Below are 24,831 nucleotides of genomic sequence, written 5' to 3' on the forward strand. Positions count from 1 at the left end.
ATTATTATTATTATTATTTATCGAGGCCTTACCACATGCAGAGCACTGTGCTAAGCACCTGGGAGAGCACGACAGCACAATAAACAGGCACATTGCATGCCCACAACAAGCTCACAGTCTAGAGCAGGAGATTGATGTTAATAGAAACAATTAAATGCATGTGAGTGTGTGAGAATACATGTATAGCTGAATGTGTTTGATGATGACGATGATTTTGGTATTTGTTAAGCGCTTACTGTGTGCCAAGCACTGTTCTAAGCGCTGGGAGGGTTATGCATGCTCATGTATTCATTCATTCATTCAATGGTATTCATTCATTCAATCGTATCCCAAGCGCTTAGTACATTGAATGAATGAATGAATTTATTGAGCACTTACTGTGTGCAGAGCACTGTACTAAGTGCTTGGCAAGTACAGCATTTAGAGAGTAAGCCCGCTGTGCCCAGAGAACATGGCTACCAACTTTGTACTATTGGACTCTCCCAAGCACTTAGTACAGTGCTCTGCACACAGTAAGTGCTCAATAAATACCACTGATTGCTTGATTGCAAGTCAGTCAGTTATGTTTATTGAGTCCTTGCTGTGTGCAGGGCACTGTACTAAGCACTTAAGAGAGTCTAATGTGACAGTAGAACTGACAGATTCCCTGCCCACAATGATCTTGCTGTCCAGAGGGGAGAGAGGCATGAATAGAAATACATAAATGACAGATCTGGACTTAAAAATAATAATAATAATGATGGCATTTGTTAAGCGCTTACTGTGTCAATCAATCAATCAATCGTATTTATTGAGCACTTACTGTGTGCAGAGCACTGTACTAAGTACTTGGCAAGTACAGCATTTAGAGAGTAAGCCTGCTGTGCCCAGAGAAGGTGGCTACCAACTCTGTACTATTGGACTCTCCCAAGCACTTAGTACAGTGCTCTGCACACAGTAAGTGCTCAATAAATACCACTTATTGCTTGATTGCAAGTCAGTCAGTTGTATTTTTTGAGTCCTTGCTGTGTGCAGGGCACTGTACTAAGCACTTAAGAGAGTCTAATGTGACAGTAGAACTGACAGATCATCATCATCATCAATCATATTTATTGAATGCTTACTGTGTGCAGAGCACTGTACTAGGCGCTTGGGAAGTACAAATTGGCAACATATAGAGACGGTCCCTACCCAACAGTGGGCTCACAGTCTAAAAGACAGATTCCCTGCCCACAATGATCTTGCGGTCCTGAGGGGAGACAGGCATGAATAGAAATACATAAATGACAGATCTGGACTTAATAATAATAATAATAATAATGATGGCATTTGTTAAGCGCTTACTGTGTCAATGAATCAATCGCATTTCAATCAATCAATCATATTTATTGAGCGCTTACTGTGTGCAGAGCACTGTACTAAGCACTTGGGAAGTACAAGTTGGCAACATATAGAGACAGTCCCTACCCAACAGTGGGCTCACAGTCTAAAAGGGGGAGACAGACAACAAAACCAAACATACTAACAAAATAAAATAAATAGAATAGATATGTACAATTAAAATAAATAGATAAATGAATAGAGTAATAAATATGTACAAACATATGTACACATATACAGGTGCTGTGGGGAAGGGAAGGAGGTAAGATGGGGCATGGAGAGGGGGACGAGGGGGAGAGGAAGCGGTATTTATTGAGCACTTATTGTGTGCAGAGCACTCTACTAAGCGCTTGGGAAGTACAAGTTGGCAACATATAGAGACAGTCCCTACCCAACAGTGGGCTCATGTGCCGAGCACTGTTCTAAGCTCTGGGGGTGGGTGGGCTACAAGGTAATCAGGTTGTCCCACGTGGAGCTCACAGTCTTAATCACCATTTTACGGATGAGGTAACTGAGGCACAGAGAAGGGAAGCGACTTGCCCAAAGTCACATTACTGACAAGTGGCGGAACCGGGATTAGAACGCATGGCCTCAGACTCCCAAGCCCCTGCTCTTTCCACTGAGCCAGGCTGCTTCTTTCATTCATTCATTCAATCGTATTTATTGAGTACTTACTGTGTGCAGAGTACTGTACTAAGCGCTTGGGAAGTACAAGTTGGCAACATATAGAGATGGTCCCTACCCAACAGTGGGCTCACAGTCTAGAAGGGGGAGACAGACAACGAAACAAAACATATTAACAAAATAAAATAAATAGAATAAATATGAACAAGTAAAATAAATAACTAAATAGAGTAATAAATCCGTACAAACATATATGCGTATATACAGGTGCTGTGGGGAGGGGAAGGAGGTAAGGCAGGGAGATGGAGAGGGGGAGGAGGGGGAGAGGAAGGAGGGGGCTCAGTCTGGGAAGGCCTCCTGGAGGAGGTGAGCTCTCAGTAGGGCTTTGAAGGGAGGAAGAGAGCTTCTTCTTATGCTGTGGGGCTGTAGGTAGGGGGTAGGGTACTTCAGTGCTTGAAAAAGTGCTTGGCACATAGTAAGTGCTTAACAAATACTATTATTATTATTATTATTATTATTATTATTATTAGCCCCCACTCTATCCATCAGGTTGACCATGGAGGAGGCAGTAAAAACGACAGCAGCAGCTGCAGTGGCTTTTAATCCATCAATTAGTGCTGTTTATTGAGCACTTACTTTGTGCAGAGCATTGTACTAAGCGCTTGGGAGAGTACTCTATTTTATTTGTACATATTTTTTCTATTTATTTTATTTTGTTAATATGTTTTGTTTTGTTCTCTGTCTCCCCCTTCTAGACTGTGAGCCCGCCGTGGGTAGGAACCATCTCTACATGTTGCCAACTTGTACTTCCCAAGTGCTTAGTACAGTGCTCTGCACACAGTAAGCGCTCAATAAATACGATTGAATGAATGAATGAATACAGTTCATCACAGGCGGTGGGCATGTTCTCTGCCCACAAAGCCTGCACAGTTAACAGTTTTGGGGGTTTACAAGTTTTCATTTTTCAATTTGGGTCATTCCTACATTGGGAGTCAGAGGTCGTGAGTTCTAGTCCCGACTCTGCCACTTGTCAGCTGCGTGTCTTTGGGTAAGTCACTTCACTTCTCTGGGCCTCAGTTACCTCATCTGGAAAATGGGGATGAAGACTGTGAGCCCCACATGGGACAACCTGGTAACCTTGTATCCCCTTCAGAGCTTAGAACAGTGCTGGGCACATAGTAAGCGCTTAACAAATGCCATCATCGTCATCATCATACATCTTGATTTCTTCCCTGTTTTAAAGACCCCCCACCCCCGGCCAAAATAATAATACTACTAATAATGAACAGGGCCCTTCAGAAGTACCATAAAGGAAAAATTACTGAAAGTGAAAATGAGGCTGATGTTTCTGAATCCAGAATTTGACAAATGGATTGTAATTGAATTTGAAAGTGTCCCGTGAATGTGGGTGCAATATTTGAAATTTTGGGGATTTTCTGATTGTGATCAGAGCTGGTTCCAGGCATTCAGCAAAATAAGCTGCCTAAATTGTAAACTTCTCACATAGTAAGCGCTTAACAAATACCATTATTATTATTATTATTGAGGAGGGATTTTGCCTACTAATTAATAATAATAATAATAATGTTGGTATTTGTTAAGTACTTACTATATGCCAAGCGCTGTTCTAAGCCCTGGGGTAGATACAGGGTAATCAGGTTGTCCCACATGGGGCTCACAGTTTTAATTCCCATTTTACAGATGAGGGAACGGAGGCCCAGAGAAGTGAAGTGATTTGCCCAAGGTCACACAGCCAACAAGTGGCAGAGGCGGGATTAGAACCCATGACCTCTGACTCCCAAGCCCAGGCTCTTTCCACTTAGCCACGCTGCTTCTCGGTTTTAGTAAGACTTAGAGTAGAAGATGGGGAGGGTGTCAGATAATAATAATAATAATAATAATAGTAATAATAATAATAATAAAAGCATTTGTTAAGCACTTACTTTGTGCCAGAGACTGTACAAAGCACTGTGGTGCATAAAAGCAAATCGAGTTCATTCATTCATCAATTGTGTTTATAATAATAATAATAATAATAAAGATGATGGTAATTGTTAAGTGCTTACTATGTGCTAAGCACTGTTCTAAACTCTGGAGGAGATACAAAGTAAGCAGGTTGTCCCACGGGGGGCTCACAGTCTTCATCCCCATTTTACAGATGAGGTAACTGAGGCCCAGAGAAGTGAAGTGAGTTTCCCAAAGTCACACAGCTGAGAAGTGGCCAGAGGTGGGATTAGAACCCACAACCTCTTACTTCTAAGCCTGTGCTTTTTCCACTAAGCCACGAGGTTGTGCCATATGGGGCTCACACGCTTCATCCCCATTTTACAGATGATGGAACTGAGGCACAGAGAAGTGAAGTGACTTTCCTAAAGTCACACATCTGATATGCGGTGGAGCCAGGATTAGAACCCATGACTTAATAATTATGATGGCATTTATTAAGTGCTTACTATGTGCAAAGCACTTTTCTAAGTGCTGGGAAGGTTACGAGGTGATCAGGTTGTCCCTCAGGGGGCTCACAGTCTTAATCCTCATTTTACAGATGAGATAACTGAGGCTCAGAGAAGTGAAGTGACTTGCCCAAAGTCACACAGCTGACAAGTGGCGGAGCTGGGATCTGAACCCATGACCTCTGACTCCCAAGACTGTGGTCTTTCCCCTGAGCCGCGCTCCTTCTCTAAAATAATGATGGTATTTTTTAAACGGTTACTGTGTGTCAAGCACTGTTCTAAGCGCTGGGGAGGATATAAGACGATCAGGTTGTCCCACGGGGGGCTCACAGTCTTCATCCCCATTTTACAGATGAGGGAACTGAGGCCCAGAGAAGTAAAGTGGCTTGCCCAAGGTCACACAGCAGACAAGTGGTGGGGGTGGGATTAGAACCCATGTCCTCTGACTCCCAAGCCTGGGCTGTGGCCACTAAGTCACACTGCTTCCCTAATTGAGAGCCTATTGTGTGCAGAGGACTGTGCTAAGCACTTGGGAAAGTGCATTATATATATATATATATATATATATATATATATATATGATGGCATTTATTAAGCGCTTACTATGTGCAAAGCACTGTTCTAAGCGCTGGGGTGGTTACAAGGTGATCAGGTTGTCCCACGGGGGGCTCACAGTCTTAATCCCCATTTTACAGATGAGGTAACTGAGGCCAGAGAAGTTAAGTGACTTGCCCAAAGTCACACAGCTGACAATTGCCAGAGCCGGGATTTGAACCCATGACCTCTGACTCCAAAGCCCGTGCTCTTTCCACTGAGCCATGCTGCAATACAGCAGTAGAGACAATCCCTGCTCACAACGAGCTGACATTCTAGAGATGGACACAGTCCCTGTCCCACGTGGGGCTCCTAGTTTCAATCCCCATTTTACAGAAGAGGTAACTGAGGCCCAGAGAAGCGAAGTGACTTGCCCACGGTCACACAGCAGACAAGTGGCGGAACCGGGATTAGAACTCATGACCTTGTGCCTCCCAGGCAGATTTGAAGGGGGAGGGAGTTCCGGGCCTGAGGCAGGACTTGGGCAAGGGGTTGAAGGTAAGATAGACTGTAAACTCACAGTAGGCAGGGAATGTGTCTATTTATTGTTCTATTGTCCTCTCCTGGGCGCTTAGTACAGTGCACGGCACCCAGTAAGCGCTCGATAAATTGGATTGAATGAATGAATAAAGGAATAGACAAGACGGAGGCCCAGGGAGTAGGTTGGCACCCAGTAAGCGCTCGATAAATTGGATTGAATGAATGAAGGAATAGACAAGACGGAGGCCCAGGGAGTAGGTTGGCATTATTCATTCATTCATTCAATCGTATTTATTGAGCGCTTCCTGTGTGCAGAGCACTGTACTAAGCACTTGGGAACTACAAGTCGGCAACACATAGAGACGGTCCTTACCCAACAATGGGCTCACAGTCTAGAAGAAGGGAGACGGAAAACAAAATAAAACAAGTAGATATGTCAATACCATTCATTCATTCATTCAATCGTATTTATTGAGCGCTTACCGTGTGCAGAGCACTGTACTAAGCACTTGGGAAGTACAATTGGGCAGCGGAAGCAGCGTGGCTCAGTGCAAAACGCATGGGCTTGCGAGTCAGAGGTCCTGGGTTCTAATCCCAGCTCCCCAACATGTCTGCTCTGTGACCATGGGCAAGTCACTTAATTTCTCTGAGCCTCAGTTACCTCAGCTGCAAAATGGGGATAAAGACTGTGAGCCCCACGTGGGACAACGTGATCACCTGTATCCCCCCCCAGAGCTTAGAAAAGTGCTTTGCACATAGTAAGAGCTTAACAAAGCCATCATTATTATTATTATTAATCCTGGCTCTGCCACTTATCAGCTATGTGACTTTGGGCAAGTCACTTAATTTCTCTGAGCCTCAGTTACTTCATCTGGAAAATGGGGATGAAGACTGTGAGCCCCACCTGGGACAACCTGATTACCTTGAATCTCCTCCAGTGCTTAGTGCATAGTTAGCATTTAACAAATACCAAAATTATTATTATTAGTATCAGAATGCTAATATGTATATATAATACATATAATATATAATATATATTAATATAATATATATTATATATTGTATATATAATACTATATGTCTATATGTTTTGTACGTATTTATTACTCTATTTTATTTGTACATATCTATTCTATTTTATTTTGTGAATATGTTTTGTTTTGTTGTCTGTCTCCCTCTTCTAGACTGTGAGCCCACTGTTGGGTAGGGACCGTCTCTATTGTTGCCAACTTGGACTTCCCAAGCGCTTAGTCCAGTGCTCTGCATACAGTAAGCGCTCAATAAATACGATTGATTGATTGAATGCATAGAATTATAGCTATATACACATCATTAATAAAATAGAGTAATAAAGATGTACATTAGAGGAGAGAAGTGTGAGGGCTGGGTTGGCGTAGGAGAGTAGCGCCATCATCATCATCATCAATCGTATTTATTGAGCGCTTACTGTGTGCAGAGCACTGTACTAAGTGCTTGGGAAGTACAAATTGGCAACATATGGAGACAGTCCCTACCCAACAGTGGGCTCACAGTCTACAAGGGGGAGTCTAAAAGCGCCATGAGGTAGAAGGGGAGGGAAGGGTGTTTTTTGAGGTGGGAAGGGGGGAGAGGTGCTCTGTTTTTCGTTCGCTGTGAATGGGGCGATCCTCGGGTCCCGGGGTCTTGAGCCCGCTGACTCTCGGGGGTCTTTACAGAAAAGTGCTTCGACGAGAGCCGATCGGAGTACTTCCACGTGGGCCAGAGCTGGGCGCGCATCGGCCTCCGGGGCAAGGTGGAGAGCTGCAACTGCACGGCCGGCCGCAGCCTCTGCCGGCCATCGCGTTATACCGGTAGTGTGTGCGACAAAGCGGGCGCGAGGCCTCCCCTAGCCTCCCTAGGCCTTCTCTGGCCTTCCCCAGCTTCATTGGCCTTCCCCATCATCATCAATCGTATTTATTGAGAGCTTACTATGTGCAGAACACTGTACTAAGCGCTTGGGAAGTACAAATTGGCAACATATAGAGACAGTCCCTACCCAACAGTGGGCTCACAGTCTGAAAGGGTTCCCTGCCCTTCCTCGGTCTCCTCCGGCCTTCCGGGCCTTCCTCCCTCGTTGGTGTCCCCAGCCTCCTTGACTTTCCCCAGCGCCCTCAGGCCTCCCTGGCTTTCCCGACCTTCCGTGGTCTCCCCGGTATTCCCGGCCTCTTAGGTCTTCCCCAGCATCTCCTGCCTTCCCTGGCTTCCCCGGCCCCTCAGGCCTCCCTTGGCTTCCCCGGCCCCTTGGGTCTCCCCTGCCTTCCCCAGCCTTCCCAGTCTCCCGATCTCCCCAGCCTTTCGTGGTCTCCCCGGTATTCCCGGCCTCTTAGGTCTTCCCCAGCATCGCCTGCCTTCACTGGCTTCCCCAGCCCCTTGGGTATCCCCTGCCTTCCCCAGCCTTCCCAGTATCCCGGTCTCCCCAGCCTTCCGCGGTCTCCCAACCTCCTCCAGCCCTCCCTGGCTTCCCGGTTTTCCCCAGCCTCCTGTGTCTCCACAGTCTCCCTGGGCCTTCCCTGGCCTCCCTTGGCCTCCTCCAGCCTCCCCTAGCTTCCCCCAATATCCTGGGTCTCCTCAGCCTCCCCTGGCCTCCTCCTACCTCTTGTTTCACCTTGTCTTCCCTGCATTTCAGGCCGAGGAGGACAAGGAGTTTGGGGCCCGGAGTCAGGACATCTGGGGTTTCATCCCAGCTCTGCCCCGGGGCCTACTGAGAGCCCTCGGGCAAGTTGCTTCACTTCTCTGGGCCTCAGTTTCCTCCTCTGTAAAATGGGGATAAGATCGCTCCCCTCAGCCTCATCTCAGCTCTCGGAGTAGCCGAGTCTTCAGTGGAGCCGTAAGAATTGGCGGAGGGAGCTCAGAATTATAATAATTGTGGTGTTTGTTAAGGGCACTGTACTAAATATTGAGATGAATACAAGACTTCCCCAGTATTTAGATATAATAATAATAACAATAATAATAATAATAATAATGGCATTTGTTAAACGCTTACTATGTGCGAAACACTGTTCTAAGATAGAAGACTACATCTAGACTGTAAGCTCATTGTGGGCAGGGAAGATGTCTGTTTTATTGTTATATAATACTCTCCCAAATGCTTAGTACAGTGCTCTGCACTCAGGAAGTGTTCAATAAATCTGACTGACTACAGTCTAGTTACTTAATACTTTGTCTGTGAACTCCATGCGGGACAGAGACTGTATCCACCTTGATAATCTTGTATCGGCCCCAGTGCTTAGAACACTATTTTATGCATATCCATCAATCAAGCAATTAATTATATTTATTGAGCACTTACTGCATACAGAGCCCTGTCCTAAGATTCTAGGAGAGTACAAAATGACAGAGCTGGCTGATGAATTCCCAGGCCACAACGAGGACTCATAATAATAATGATGCTTATGATACTTATTAAGCGCTTACTATGTGCCAAGCACTGTTTAAGCACTAGGGTAGATACAAGTTAATCAGGTTGGACACAGTCCCTGTCCCACGTGGGACTCACAGCCTTAATCCTTATTTTACAGATGAGGGAACTGAGGCCCAGAGAAGTGATGTGACTTGCCCGAGATCACACAGTAGACGTGTGGCGGAATCGGGATTAGAACCCACATTCTTACATTCTAGAGGGCAGGGAATGTGCTTTTTATGCTAATATATATTAATTAGATAATATATAATATAATTACATATAATTATATATAATATATTATCATTATATATAATATATAATTATATATTAATATTCATTCATTCAATCATATTTATTGAGCAATTACTGTGTGCAATGCACTATACTAAGTGCTTGGGAGAGGACAATACAACAACAGACTCATTCCTGCTCACAACGAGCTAACATAATAATAATAATGATGGCATTTGTTAAGCACTTACTTTGTGCAAAGCACTGTTCTAAGCGCTGGGGAGGATACAAGGTGATGAGGTTGTCCCACGTGGGGCTCACAGTCTTAATGCCCATTTTACAGATGAGGAAACTGAGACACAGAGAAGTGAAGTGACTTGCCCAAAGTCACCCAGCTGACAAGTGGCGGAGCCGGGATTTGAACCCATGACCTTTGACTCCCAAGCCCGTGCTCTTTCCATTGAGCCACGATGTATCTATGTATATATATATATAATATTATATGCTTATAATAATAATAATAATAATAATGATGGCATTTGTTAAGCGTTTACTATGTGCCAGGGCTCTGTACTGAGCTCTGGGGTAGATTCAAACAAATCGGGTTGGAGTCCGTCAAAGTTGGGACTCACAGTCTCAGTCCCCAGTTTACAGATGAGATAACTGAGGCCCAGAGAAGTGAAGCGACTTGCCCAAGGTGCTAGGCGCTAAGCATTGGGGTAGTTAGAAGATAATGAGGTAATAAAAAGACAATGAGAAGATAAAGAGAAGCAGCATGGCTTAGTGGATAGAACTCGGGCCTGGGAGCCTGGGTTCTAATCCCGGTTCCTCCAGATGCCTGCTGTGCAATGTGGGGCAAGTCATTTCACTTCTCTGGGCCTCAGTTTACCTCATCTGTAAATAAAATGAAGATGAAGACTGTGAGCCCCATGTGGAATAGGGACTGTGTCCAACCTGATTAATTTGTGTCTACCTCAGTGCTTAGAACAGTGCTTGGCACATAGTAAGCATTTATTCATTCAATCGTATTTATTGAGTGCTTACTATGTGCAGAGCACTGTACTAAGCACTTGGGAAGTACAAGTTGGCAACATATAGAGATGGTCCCTACCCAACAGGTGGCTCACAAGTACAATAATAATATATTATAACATATAATCAATAAGTTATTATAATTATAATTATTAATATAATTATTAATTATAATGATTAATTATTATTATTGTTAGAATGAGGTGGGAAGCAGTCCTGTCCCGCATGGAGCTCACAGTCTAAGAAGGAGCGTGGCTTGGTGGAAAGAGCACAGGCTTGGGAGTCAGAGGTCATGGGTTCAAATTCTGGCTCCACTGGTTGTCAGCTGTGTGACTTTGGGCAAGTCGCGTAGTTTTTCTGTACCTCTGGGCAAGTCACCTAACTTCTCCGTGCCTCAGTTACTTCATCTATAAAATGGGGATAATAATAATAATAATGGCATTTGTTAAGCGCTTACTATGTGCAAAGCACTGTTCTAAATGCTGGGGGAATACAAGGCGATCGGGTTGTCCCACATGGGGCTCACAGTCTTAATCCCCATTTTACAGATGAGATAACTGAGGCTCAGAGAATCAATCAATCAATCGTATTTATTGAGCGCTTACTGTGTGCAGAGCACTGTACTAAGCGCTTGGGAAGTACAAGTTGGCAACATATAGAGACAGTCCCAGTTAAGTGACTTGCCCAAGGTCACACAGCGGACATGTGGCGGAGCCGGGATTTGAACCCATGACCTCTGACTCCAAAGCCCGTGCTCTTTCCACTGAGCCACGCTGCTTATCGAGCCACGTCCCTCATCTGTAAAATGGGGATGAAGACTGTGAGCCCCCCGTGGGACAACCTGATCCCTTTGTATCCTCCCCAGTGCTTAGAACAGTGCTTTGCACATAGTCAGCGCTTAACAAATGCCATCATTATTATTATTTTAAGGAGGGCGAGCTGGGGATTGGATCCCCATTTTACAGAAGAGGAAACCGAGGCCTCTTATGGGCACGGGAGGGAGCTGGTTGCCTGCTAGGCCGTGCCCGGCCTCTCTTGGCAGGGTGGTCCCTCTGGTCTGTCCCCCTGGATGCCCCCGAGGCTTGCTCCCCCATGCCCGCACCATCCCACGTCCCCCTGTGCCCCATCATCCCCAATCATCATCATCATCATCAATCGTATTTATTGAGCGCTTACTATGTGCAGAGCCCTGTACTAGGCGCTTGGGAAGTACAAATTGGCAACATCTAGAGACAGTCCCTACCCAACAGTGGGCTCACAGTCTAAAAGGGGGAGACAGAGAACAAAACCAAACATACTAACAAAATAAAATAAATAGAATAGATATGTACAAGTAAGATAAATAAATAGAGTAATAAATATGTACAAACATATATACGTATATACAGGTGCTGTGGGGAAGGGAAGGAGGTAAGATGGGGGGAATCAGGGTATGCCCCATGAGGGCCAGGTTTCTGGGGCCACAGTGCCCTCCCAGAATGAGGGTTGGATGTGGCATCTGTGAGCCCACTGTTGGGTAGGGACCGTCTCTATAAGTTGCCAACTTGTACTTCCCAAGCGCTTAGTACAGTGCCCTGCACACAGTAAGCGCTCAATAAATCCGATTGATTGATTGATTGATTGATCTGTGCCCACCCGCAGCCTGCGTCAACAACCCCTGCCCCTCGGGCAGCGCCTGCCGCATGGTGGTTCCCACCGGACAGACCATCTGCTCCTGCCAGGCCGGACGAGTGGGTGCCCACTGCAACATAGGTGAGTCTCGGCTGCTGCATCTGCCCCCTTTTCATTCAATCCTATCTATTGAGCGCTTCCTGTGTGCAGAGCACTGTACTGAGCGCTTGGGAAGTACAAGTCGGCAACATATAGAGACGTGCTACTGCCAGTATTGCCACCGCTGCTGGTAGTCATTCACGCCATAATCATGGTAATAATTCTGGGATTTCATTCATTCATTCATTCAATTGTATTTATTGAGCGCTTCCTGTGTGCAGAGTCGGCTGCTGCATCTGCCCACTTTTCATTCAATCCTATCTATTGAGCGCTTCCTGTGTGCAGAGCACTGTACTGAGCGCTTGGGAAGTACAAGTTGGCAACATATAGAGACGTGCTACTGCCAATATTGCCACCGCTGCTGGTAGCCAATCACGCCATAATCATGATAATAATTCTGGGATTTCATTCATTCCCTCATTCAATTGTATTTATTGAGTGCTAACTGTGTGCAGAACGCTTCCTGTGTGCAGAGCACTGTACTGAGCGCTTGGGAAGTACAAGTCGGCAACATATAGAGACGTGCTACTGCCAATATTGCCACCGCTGCTGGTAGTCAGTCACGCCATAATCATGGTAATAATTCTGGGATTTCATTCATTCATTCATTCAATTGTATTTATTGAGCGCTAACTGTGTGCAGAATGCTTCCTGTGTGCAGAGCACTGTACTGAGCGCTTGGGAAGTACAAGTCGGCAACATATAGAGATGTGCTACTGCCAATATTGCCACCGCTGCTGGTAGTCAATCACGCCATAATCATGGTAATAATTCTGGGATTTCATTCCTTCATTCATTCAATCGTATTTGTTGAGCGCTTACTGTGTGCAGAGCACTGTCCTAAGCGCTTGGGAAGTACAAGTTGGTGACATATAGAGATGATCCCTACCCAACAATGGGCTCACAGTCTAGAAGGGGGAGACAGACAACAAAACAAATCATGTGGACAGGTGTTAAGTCGTCAGAATGAATAGAATTAAAGCTAAATGCACATCATCATTAACAAAATAAATAGTAAATATGTACAAGTAAAATAAATAGAGTATGTATTAGAGGATTTGTTACGTCCTTACTATGTGCCAAACACTGTAGTAAGCTCTGGGGCCTGAGTCCCCTCCTTCTTCTCCCCCCCATTCCCCCTGCCTTACCTCCTTCCCCTCCCCACAGCACCTGTATATATGTTTGTACAGATTTATTACTCTATTTTACTTGTACATATTTACTATTCTATTGATTTTATTTTGTTAATATGTTTTGTTTTGTTGTCTGTCTCCCCCTTCTAGACTGTGAGCCCATTGTTGGGTAGGGACCGTCCCTGTATGTTGCCAACTTGTGCTTCCCAAATACTTATTACAGTGCTCTGCACACAGTAAGCGCTCAATAAATATGATTGAATGAATGAATACAAGCCAATCCGGTTGGACACGGTCCCTGTCCCATGTGGGGCTCATGGTTTCAATCCCCATTTGACAGATGAGGGAACTGAGGCACATAGAAGTGAAGTGACTTGCCCAAGGTCACGCAGCAGATAAGTGGAGGATCAGGATTAGAACCCGTGACCTTCTGACTCCCAGCTCTGGAGTCTGCTCACTCCGCCACCCTTCTTCTGAGTTGTATTTATTGAGCACTTACTATGTGCAGGGCACTGTATTAAGCACTTGGGAGAGTTCAATATAACAGTAAATAGACACATTTCCTGCCCACAACAAGCTAACAGTCAAGAGGAGCAGACAGACATTAATATAAATACATTATTTATTATTATGATTATTATTTATTATTAATTACTGATTACTGACTCCACTGCTACTGCTGCTGCGCTCACTGCTGCAAAATTCATTTAATCATATTTATTGGGTGCTTACTGTGTGCAGAGCACTGTACTAAGCACTTTATGTCAATCAGTTGTATTTGTTGAGCACTTCCTGTGTGCAGAGTACTGTACTAAGCATTTGGGAGAGGACAATAGAACAATATAACAAATGGAGTCCCTGCCCACAGTGGGGTTACAGTCTAGAGGGAGAGACAGGCATGGATAGAAATAAATAAATGATGGATATGGACATAAGTGATGTGGGCCTGGGAGGGGGGATGAATAAAAGGAGCAAGTCAGGGTGATGTGGAAGGGAATGGGAGATGAGGAAAAGTGGGGTTTAGTCAGGGAAGGCCTCTTGGAGGAGATGGGCCTTCAATAATAATAATAATAATAATTAATAATAATGGTAATGTGTTAAGTGCTTACTATGTGCTGACCACTGTTCTAAGCGCTGGGGGAGATTCAAGGTTGCCCCACGTGGGGCTCCCAGTTTTAATCTCCATTTTACGGATGAGGTCACTGAGGCACTGAGAAGCTAAGTGACTTGCCCAAGGTCACACAGCAGACAGGCGGCAGGGGTAGGATTGGAACTCATGACCTCTGACTCCCAAGCCCAGGCTCTTACCCCTAAGCCACGCTTCTCCCCCATGGTCACCCCTATGGAGGCCACTGGGTGTTAGTCCTCCATGGTCTCCCCCGTGGTGATTACTGAACCCCTCTCCCTCATGGTCTCATTCATTCATTCATTCAATTGTATTTATTGAGCGCTTACTCAATTATTATTATTATTACCAATTATTATTAGTAGTATTATTGAGCCTGTCTCCCCCATGGTCTCTCCCACGACCTCTCCCCTGGAGGCTACTGGGTCCTTCTCCCCCGCGGTCTCACCGTGGTGGTCATGGGACTCTTCTTCCCCGTGGTGACCACTGGGCTCTTCTTCCCCGTGGTCTCCCCCATGGAGGCTGCCGAGTCCTTCTCCCCTGTGGTCTTCCTTGTAATCAATCAATCAATCAATCAATCAATCGTATATATTGAGCGCTTACTATGTGCAGAGCACTGTACTAAGCGCTTGGGAAGTACAAATTGGCAACACATAGAGACAGTCCCTACCCAACAGTGGGCTCACAGTCTAAAAGGGGGAGACAGAGAACAGAACCAAACATACCAACAAAATTAAAATAAATAGGATAGAAATGTACAAGTAAAATAAATAAATAAATAAATAGAGTAATAAATATGTACAAGCATATATACATATATACAGGTGCTGTGGGGAAGGGAAGGAGGTAAGATGGGGGGATGGAGAGGGGGACGAGGGGGAGAGGAAGGAAGGGGCTCAGTCTGGGAAGGCCTCCTGGAGGCCCTGTAATGGCCACTGGACTCTTCCCCCCCATAGAGAAGCAGCAGAGAAGAGAAGCAGCGTGGCTCAATGGAAAGAGCCCGGGCTTGGGAGTCAAAGGTCAGGGGTTCAAATCCCGGCTCCGCCAATTGTCAGCTGTGTGAATTTGGGCAAGTCACTTCACTTCTCTGGGCCTCAGTTCCCTCAACTGTAAAATGGGGATTAAGACTGTGAGCCCCACGTGGGACAACCTGATCACCTTGTGTCCCCCCAGTGCTTAGAACAGAGCTTTGCACATAGTAAGCGCTTAACAAATACCATCATTATTATTATTATAGAGGCCACTGAGGCTTCTCCCCCATGGTTTCCACGGTAGCAGCTGCTGGGCTCTCCTCCCCTGTAGCCTCCTCCAGGGTGGCCACTGGCCTCTTCTCCACCATGGACCCTTATCCCTCACAGCCTCCCCATGGAGGCCACTGGCCTCTTCTCCTCCATGGCCGGGGGCAGAGTTGGCAAGAGGGGAAGGGAGCGAAGGGGCAGGGCCATTCAATCGTATTTATTGAGTGCTTACTGTGTGCAGAGCACTGTACTAAGCGCTTGGGAAGTACAAGTCGGCAACATATAGAGACGGTCCCTACCCAACAGAGGGCTCGCAGTCTAGAAGGGGGAGACAGACAACAAAACAAAGCAAAACATGCAGTGCTCTGCACACAGTAAGCACTCGATAAATACAATTGAATGAATGAAAGTCGTCAGAACAAATAGAATTAAAGCTATATAATAATAATGACATTTATTATAATAATGACATTTATTAAGCGCTTACTATGTGCAAAGCACTGTTCTAAGCGCTGGGGAGTTTTCAAGGTGATCAGGTTGTCCCACGCGGGGCTCACAGTCTTAATCCCCATTTTACAGATGAGGTAACTGAGGCCCAGAGAAGTTAAGTGACTTGCCCAAAGTCACACAGCCGACAAGTGGCAGAGCCGGGATTTGAACCCATGACCTCTGACTCCAAAGCCCATGCTCTTTCCACTGAGCCATGCTGCTTCCCTATATGTAATAATATGTAATGTAATAATAATAGTAATATAATGATAGTATATATATATATATATTATATATAGTATAATATAATAATAGTAATAATAATGATAGCATTTATTAAGTGCTTACTGTTCTAAGCGCTGAGGAGGTTACAAGGTGATGAGGTTGTCCCACGGGGGGCTCACAGTCTTATTCCCCATTTTACAGATCAGGGAACTGAGGCCCAGAGAAGTGAAGTGACTTGCCCCAAAGTCACACAGCCGACAAGTGGTGGAGCCAGGATTGGAACCCCTGACCTCTGACTCCAAAGCCCAGGCTCTTTCCACTGAGCCACGCCGCTTCTCTAATGATTACATCATTAACAAAATAAATAGTAAACACGTACAAGTAAAATAGACTAATAAATCTGTACAAATATATGTACAGGTGCTGCGGGGAGGGGAAGGAGGGAGGGCGGGGGAGGAGGAGAGGAAAAAGGGGGCTCAGTCTGGGAAGGCCTCCTGGAGGAGGAGGGTGCCCACGTCAGCCCCCCCACCCTGCTGTCCCCCCACAGTCCCGGCGGAGGGCTGCTTTGTCGGCAACGGGACAACGTACCGCGGCGTGGCCGGGAGGACCGTGTCCGGCCAGCCCTGCCTGCCCTGGACCTCCGACCTGCTCTACCACGAGCTCCACGTCGACAGAGTGGACAAGGCCGCGCAGCTCGGACTGGGCCCGCATGCCTACTGCCGGTCAGTCTCCCGCCCCCGCCTCGGGTCGGAGGTCACGGGCACGTTGCGGGGGCGGCTGGGGGCCAACTTGGCCTCCCCATCATCATCATCAATCGTATTTATTGAGCGCTTACTGTGCGCAGAGCACTGGACTAAGCGCTTGGGAAGTCCAAATTGGCAACATGTAGAGACAGTCCCTACCCAACAGTGGGCTCACGGTCTAAAAGGGGGAGACAGAACCAAACATACTAACAAAATAAAATAAATAGACTAGATATGTACAAGTAAAATAAATAAATAGAGTAATCATCATCATTAATCGTATTTATTGAGCGCTTACTGTGCGCAGAGCACTGGACTAAGCGCTTGGGAAGTCCAAATTGGCAACATGTAGAGACGGTCCCTACCCAACAGTGGGCTCACAGTCTACAAAGGGGAGACAGAACCAAACATACTAACAAAATAAAATAAATAGACTAGATATGTACAAGTAAAATAAATAAATAGAGTAATCATCATCATCAATCGTATTTATTGAGCGCTTACTATGTGCAGAGCACTGTACTAAGCATTTGGGAAGTACAAATTGGCAACATATAGAGACAGTCCCTACCCAACAGTGGGCTCACGGTCTAAAAGGGGGAGACAGAACCAAACATACTAACAAAATAAAATAAATAGACTAGATATGTACAAGTAAAATAAATAAATAAATAAATAGAGTAATCATCATCATCAATCGTATTGAGCGCTTACTATGTGCAGAGCACTGTACTAAGCGTTTGGGAAGTACAAATTGGCAACATATAGAGACAGTCTCTACCCAACAGTGGGCTCACAGTCTAAAAGGGGGAGACAAAAGCAAACATACTAACAAAATCAAATAAATAGAATAGATATGTACAAGTAAGATAAATAGAGTAATAAATATGTACAAACATATATCCATATATACAGGTACTGTGGGGAAGGGAAGGAGGTAAGATGGGGGGATGGAGAGGGGGACGAGGGGGAGAGGAAGGAAGGGGCTCAGTCTGGGAAGGCCTCCTGGAGGAGGTGAGCTCTCAGTAGGGCCTTGAAGGGAGGAAGAGAGCGAGCTTGGCGGATGGGCAGAGGGAGGCCATTCCGGGCCTGGGGGATGACGTGGGCCGGGGGTCGATGGCGGGACAGGCGAGAGCGAAGTACGGTGAGGAGATTAGTGGCGGAGGAGCGGAGGGTGCGGGCTGGGCTGGAGAAGGAGAGTAGGGAGGTGAGGTAGGAGGTGTTCATGGGCACGTTCTGACAGCCACCACGAGCGCGCGACAACCGCAACCGTGGGCACGTGCCCTCTGTCCGCTGACGGCCACCGTGGGCTTGGTTTGTGTGTGCCACCAGTTGCGTACTCTGTGTGCTGCCGTGAGTACATTCTGAATGCCATCACGTGTGTGCCCTGCTTGTTGCCCTGGATAATCATAATAATGATGGCATTTGTTAAGCGCTTACTATGTGCAGAGCACTGTTCTAAGCGCTGGGGGGGATACAAGGTGATCAAGTTGTCCCATGTGGGGCTCACAGTCTTAATCCCCCTTTTACAGATGAGGGAACTGAGGCTCAGAGAAGCTAAGTGACTTGCCCAAGGTCACACAGCGGACATGTGGCGGAGTTGGGATTTGAACCCATGACGTCTGACTCCAAAGCCCATACTGTTTCCACTGAGCCACGCTCCTTCTCTAATGTCCTCTGTCCACTGCCGTGTGCCTGTTCTGTGTGCTGCTGTGAGTGTGCTCTGTCCTTGTGATCCAACCCCAAAGCACTTAATCAATCAATCGGATTTATTGAGCACTTAATGTGTGCAGAGCACTGTACTAAGCGCTTGGGAAGTACAAGTTGGCAACATATAGAGACAGTCCCTACCCAACAGTGGGCTCATGGTCTAGAATAATAATAATAATAATAATAATAATAATAATAATAATAATAATAATGGCAATTATGGTACTCATTAAGTGCTTATGATGTGCTAGGCACTGTTCTAAGAGCTGGGGTAGATACAAGGTAGGTTGGACACAGTCCTTGTCCCACAAAGGGCTCACACGCTTAATCCCCATTTTACAGGTGAAGGAACTGAGGTACAGAGACTAATTCATTCATTCAGTCATATTTATTGAGCACTTGCAGTGTGCAAAGCACTGTACTAAGCGCTTGGGAAGTACAAGTTGGCAACATATAGAGACGGTCCCTACCTAACAACGGGCTCACAGTCTAGAAATAATAATAATAATGGCAATAATAATAAAGGAATAAAAATGTTGATGGTATTTGTTAAGCACTTACTATGTGCCAAGCACTGTTTTAAGCACTGGGGTAGAGACAAGGTAATCACGTTGTCCCATGTGGGGCTCACAGTCTTAATCCCCATTTTACAGATGAGGTAACTGAGGCACAGAGAAGGGAAGCGACTTACTCAAAGTCACACAGCTGACAAGTGGCGGAGGCAGGGACTCCCAAGCCCAGGCTATTTCCACTAAGCCATGGAGTGACTTGTCCAAGGTCACACAGTAGAAACGGGGGTGGCCAGGATTAGAACGCATGACTTTCTGACGCGCTCTGGCCACTAAAAGCCACGTTGAGTCTCCTCCTTCAGTCATTCAATCATATTTATTGAGTGCTTGTTGTGTGCAGAGCACTGTACTAGGTGCTTAGGAGAGTACGATCTAACAATAAACGGACACATTTGCTGCCCACAGTGAGCTTACAGTCTAGAGGGGGAGACAGACATTAATAGAAATAAACAAATGACAGATATGGACATAAGTGGTGTGGGGCTGGGACGGGGGATGAATAAAGGGAGAAATTCAGAAGGGAGTGGGAAAAGAGGAAAGGGGGGCTTAGTCAGGGAAGGTCTCCTGGAGGAGATGGGCCTTCAATAAGGCTTTGAAAGTTGGGGAGAGTCATTGTCTGTGGGATTTGAGGAGGAAGGATGTTCCAGGCCAGAGGCAGGATGTGGGCGAGAGGCCGGTGGCGAGATAGATGGGATGGAGGCCCATTCGTTCATTCATTCAATCATTCAATCGTATTTATTGAGCGCTTACTGTGTGCAGAGCACTGGACTAAGCGCTTGGGAAGTACAAGTTGGCAACATATAGAGACGGTCCCTACCCAACAGTGGGCTCACAGTCTAGAAGGGGGAGACAGAGAACAAAACATATTAACAAAATAAAATAAATAGAATACGTACAAGTAAAATAAATAAATAAAATAGAGTAATAAATATGTGCAAACATATATACATATATACAGGTGCTGTGGGGAAGGGAAGGAGGTAAGGTGGGGGGATGGAGAGGGGGACGAGGGGGAGGGGAAGGAGGGGGCTCAGTCTGGGAAGGCCTCCTGGAGGAGGAGGCCCAGTGAGGAGGTTGGCGTGAGAGGAGCGGAGGATGCGGGCTGGGCTGAAGAAGGAGAGAAGGGAGGTGAGGTAGGAGGGGGCGAGGGGATGGACGACCTTAAAGCGGATGATGACAAGTTTCTGTTTGATGTGGAGGTAGGTGGGCAACCACTGGAGGTTGTTGAGAAGGAGGGTGACATCATAATAATAATAACGATGGTATTTGTTAAGTGCTTTCTATGTGCAAAGCACTGTTCTAAGCACTGCAGTGGTTACAAGATAATAATGATGGCATTTGTTAAGCACTTACTATGTGCAAAGCACTGTTGTAAGCGCTGGGGGGGATACAAGGTGATCAGGTTGTCCCACGTGGGGCTCACAGTCTTCATCCCCATTTTACAGACGAGGTAACTGAGGCTCAGAGAAGTTAAGTGACTTGCCCAAGGTCACACAGCAGACATGTGCTGGAGCCGGGATTAGAACCCCTGACCTCTGACTCCCAAGCCCGGGCTCTTTCCACTGAGCCACGCTGCTTCTCCTGATGATCAGGTTGTCCTGCGTGGGGCTCACAGTCTTAATCCCCATTTTCCAGTTGAGGTAACTGAGGCCCAGAGGAGTGATGTGACTTGCCCAAAATCCCACAGCTGACAACTTGTACTTCCCAAGCGCTTAGTACAGTGCTCTGCACACAGTAAGCACTCAATACCAGGCATTTCCAGATTGAGCCTCTTCCTTCCTCCCCACCTTGTCCCCCTCTCCATCCCCCCATCTTACCTCCTTCCCTTCCCCACAGCACCTGTATATATGTATATATGTTTGTACATATTTATTACTCTATTTATTTATTTATTTATCTTGTACCTATCTATTCTATTTATTTTATTTTGTTAGTATGTTTGGTTTTGTTCTCTGTCTCCCCCTTCTAGACTGTGAGCCCACTGTTGGGTAGGGACTGTCTCTATGTGTTGCCAACTTGGACTTCCCAAGCGCTTGGTACAGTGCTCTGCACACAGTAAGCGCTCAATAAATACGATTGATTGATTGATAAATACGATTGAATGAATGAATGACAAGTGGCGGAGCAGGGATTAGAACCCACGACCTCTGACTCCCAACCCCGGGCTCTTGTTACTGAACCACGACGCTTCTCTGTCCTAAGCGTTTTTGTAGAAAAACAGCGTTTTTCTTTGTAGAGAAGCAGCGTGGCTCAGTGGAAAGAGCCCGGGCTTTGGAGTCAGAGGTCATGGGTTCAAATCCCAGCTCTGCCAATTGTCAGCTGTGTGACTTTGGGCAAGTCCCTTCACTTCTCTGGGCCTCAGTTACCTCATCTATAAAATGGGGATTAAGACTGTGAGCCCCCTAAGGGACAACCTGATCGCCTTGTAATTTCCCCAGCACTTAGAACAGTGCTTTGCACATAGTAAGCGCTTAATAAATGCCATCAAAAAAAAAAATGATGGCAGGCAGCAGAGTGAAGTCTGGACTGGAGTGGGGAGAGACAGGAGGCTGGGAGGTTGGTGAGGAGGCTGATGCAGTCATCCACTTGCAGGTGCACGTTCTGCATGGTGCCATAGAAGCAGCGTGGCTCAGTGGAAAGAGCCCGGGGTTTTGGAGTCAGAGGTCATGGGTTCAAATCCCGGCTTCGCCACCTGTCAGCTGTGTGACTTTGGGCAAGTCACTTCACTTCTCTGGGCCTCAATCACCTCATCTGTAAAATGGGGATTAAGACTGAGGGCCCCCCGGGGGACGACCTGATCACCTTGTAACCTCCCCAGCGCTTAAAACAGTGCTTTACACATAGTAAGCACTTAATAAATGCCATCATTATTATTATTATACGTGTGCTCTGCCTGGGAGTGTACACACATACACACACATTCATTCATTCTTCTAGACTGTGAGCCCATTGTTGGGTAGGGACCATCTGCATATGTTGCCAACTTGTACTTCCCAAGCGCCTAGTACAGTGCTCTGCAAACAGTAAGTGCTCAATAAATATGATTGAATGAATGAATGAATGAATTCAATCGTATTTATTGAGCACTTGGAAAGTACAATTTGTACATACCTGCCCACTCACATGACCAAACCTACAGACACACACCTGCCTACCCTCACGCCTGTACCTATCTATTCTATTTATTTTATTTTGTTAGTATACTTGGTTTTGTTCTCCGTCTCCCCCTTCTAGACTGTGAGCCCACTGTTGGGTAGGGACTGTCTCTATATGTTGCTAGCTTTACTTCCTGAGCGCTTAGTACAGTGCTCTGCACACAGTAAGTGCTCAATAAATACGATTGATTGATTGATTGCACCTACACACAGATGTAATAATAATGATGGTTATTTGTTAAGTGCTTACTATGTGCAAAGCACTGTTCTACGCACTGGGGGGATGCAAGGTGATCTGGTTGTCCCACGGGGGGGTCACAGTCTTAATCCCCATTTTACAGATGAGGGAACTGAGGCACAGAGAAGTGAAGTGACTTACCCAAAGTCACACAGCTGACAATTGGCGGAGCTGGGATTTGAACCCATGACCTCTGACTCCCAAGCCCGGGCTCTTGCCACTGAGCCACGCTGCTTCTCTGTATGTATATCTGTACATACACACACTCACACCCCTGCACACCTACAAACCCACACAAATGCATACAAAGACATGTACCTAACATACTCTTACTCGCCTGCACACTTAAACCCACGTTTTTCTTTAATGTTATTTGGTGAGTGCTCACTACGTGTCAGACACTCTTTTAAGCACTGGGGCAGATATGAGATAATCGGGATGGACGCAGTCCGTGTCCCATGAAGAGCCCAGGTTTTGGAGTCAGAGGTCATGGGTTCTAATCCTGCTCCGTCAGTTGTCAGCTGTGTGACTCTGGGCTAGTCACTTAACTTCTCTGGGCCTCAGTGACCTCATCTGAAAATGGGGATTAAGACCGTGAGCCCCCCGTGGGACAACCTGATCAGCTTGTAACCTCCCTAGCGCTTAGAGCAGTGCTTTGCACATAGTAAGCGCTTAATAAATGCTGTTTTAAAAAAATCCCCATTCTGGAGTATTTGGCCTGACTTGATATAGGTTAAACTCCATTTTAATTCAATCTCGGATAACGACAACAGAACTATTTAGCAAAGATAATGACATCTCTGCTCCCTCTTTCGCTGGGAAGGACACATAAGAACCTAAGCCCGGCGATCAATAGGGCCTGGGTTCGAATCCTGCATCCGCCACTTGTCTGCTGTATGACCTTGGGCAAGTCACTTAACTTCTCTCTGTGCAAAATGGGAATTAAGATTGCGAGCTCCATGTTCGACATGGACTGTGTCCCACCTGATGAGCTTGTATTCATCACTTAGTAAGTGCTTAATAAATGTCATTATTATTATTATTATTCATTCAATCGTATTTATTCATTCAATCCTATTTATTCATTCAATCGTATATATTGAGCACTTACTGTGTGCAGAGCACTGTATTAAGCGCTAGGAAAGTACAGTACAGCAACAAAGAGAGACAATCCCCACCCATAACGGGCTCAAGGTCTAGAAGGGGGTTTACAGACATCAAAACAAGTAAGCAGGCATCGATATAAATAAATAGAATTATAGATATATGCACCTCATTCATAAAATCAATAAATAAAATTATAAATATAAACAAGTGCTGTGGGGTGGGGAGAGGGGGTAGAGAAGAGGGAGTGAGTGGGGGCGATGGGGAGGGGATGTATTTACCTCGGCATCGTGGTTCAGTGGAAAGAGCCCGGGTTTGGGAGTCAGAGGATGTGGGTTCTAATCCTGCTCCGCCACATGTCTTGCTGTGTGACCTTGGGTGAGTCACTTCACTTCTCTGAGCCTCAGTTCCCTTATCTGTAAAAAGGGGATTAAGACTGTGAGCTCCATGTGGAACAGGGACTGTGTCTGACCCAATTACCTGGATCTACTGCGGTTTTTAGAACAGTGCTTTGTTCATAGTAAGTGTTTAACAAGTACTATTATTATTATTAATAATGATGGCATTTGTTAAGCTCTTACTATATGCCAAGCGCTGTTCTAAGTGCTGGGGTAGATACAAGGTAATCAGGTTGTCCCACGTGGGGCTCACGGTCTTAATCTGTAAAATGGGCATTAAGACTGTGAGCCCCACGTGGGACAACCTGATCACCTTGTATCCCCCCAGTGCTTTGCACATAGTAAGCGCTTAACAAATGCCATTATTATTATCATTATTATTATTATTAATTCCCATTTTACAGATGAGGGGACTGAGGCCCAGAGAAGTGAAGCGACTTTCCCAAGGTCACACAGCGACAAGTGGCAGAGCCGGGATTAGAATCGATGACCTCTGACTCCCAAGCCCGGGCTCTTTCCACTCAGCCACGCTCCTTTGGTATTGTTTATTATTATAAATACGATTGATTGATTGATTGATCTCTCTTGGCCTTAGAAACCCGGATGGTGACGAGAAGCCGTGGTGTTACATCCTGAAGGACAACATGCTTTCTTGGGAATACTGCGACATTCCATCGTGTGGTAGGTCCACATGGAGACAGACCGAGTCCAGACTCTTCCCGAAAGTCTCCCACCA

General features: G+C 45.9%; 1 protein-coding gene across 2 annotated transcripts in view; it reads left to right on the plus strand.

The window, feature by feature from the left end:
* HGFAC (HGF activator) overlaps positions 1-24,831 on the plus strand; it is a 75,496-nt gene that overhangs the window by 28,768 nt on the left and 21,897 nt on the right. Inside the window, exons 6-9 of one of the 2 annotated variants that reach the window (XM_038745282.1) lie at positions 7,205-7,339; positions 11,839-11,949; positions 16,726-16,900; positions 24,691-24,776. In XM_038745282.1, coding sequence (XP_038601210.1) covers positions 7,205-7,339; positions 11,839-11,949; positions 16,726-16,900; positions 24,691-24,776 — 507 coding nt within the window. The remainder of the gene's footprint in view (positions 1-7,204; positions 7,340-11,838; positions 11,950-16,725; positions 16,901-24,690; positions 24,777-24,831) is intronic. The other variant, XM_038745283.1, reaches the window with a different exon arrangement.

This window comes from Tachyglossus aculeatus, chromosome 4 (genome assembly GCF_015852505.1).
Source record: "Tachyglossus aculeatus isolate mTacAcu1 chromosome 4, mTacAcu1.pri, whole genome shotgun sequence".
Taxonomy (NCBI): Eukaryota; Metazoa; Chordata; class Mammalia; order Monotremata; family Tachyglossidae; genus Tachyglossus; species Tachyglossus aculeatus.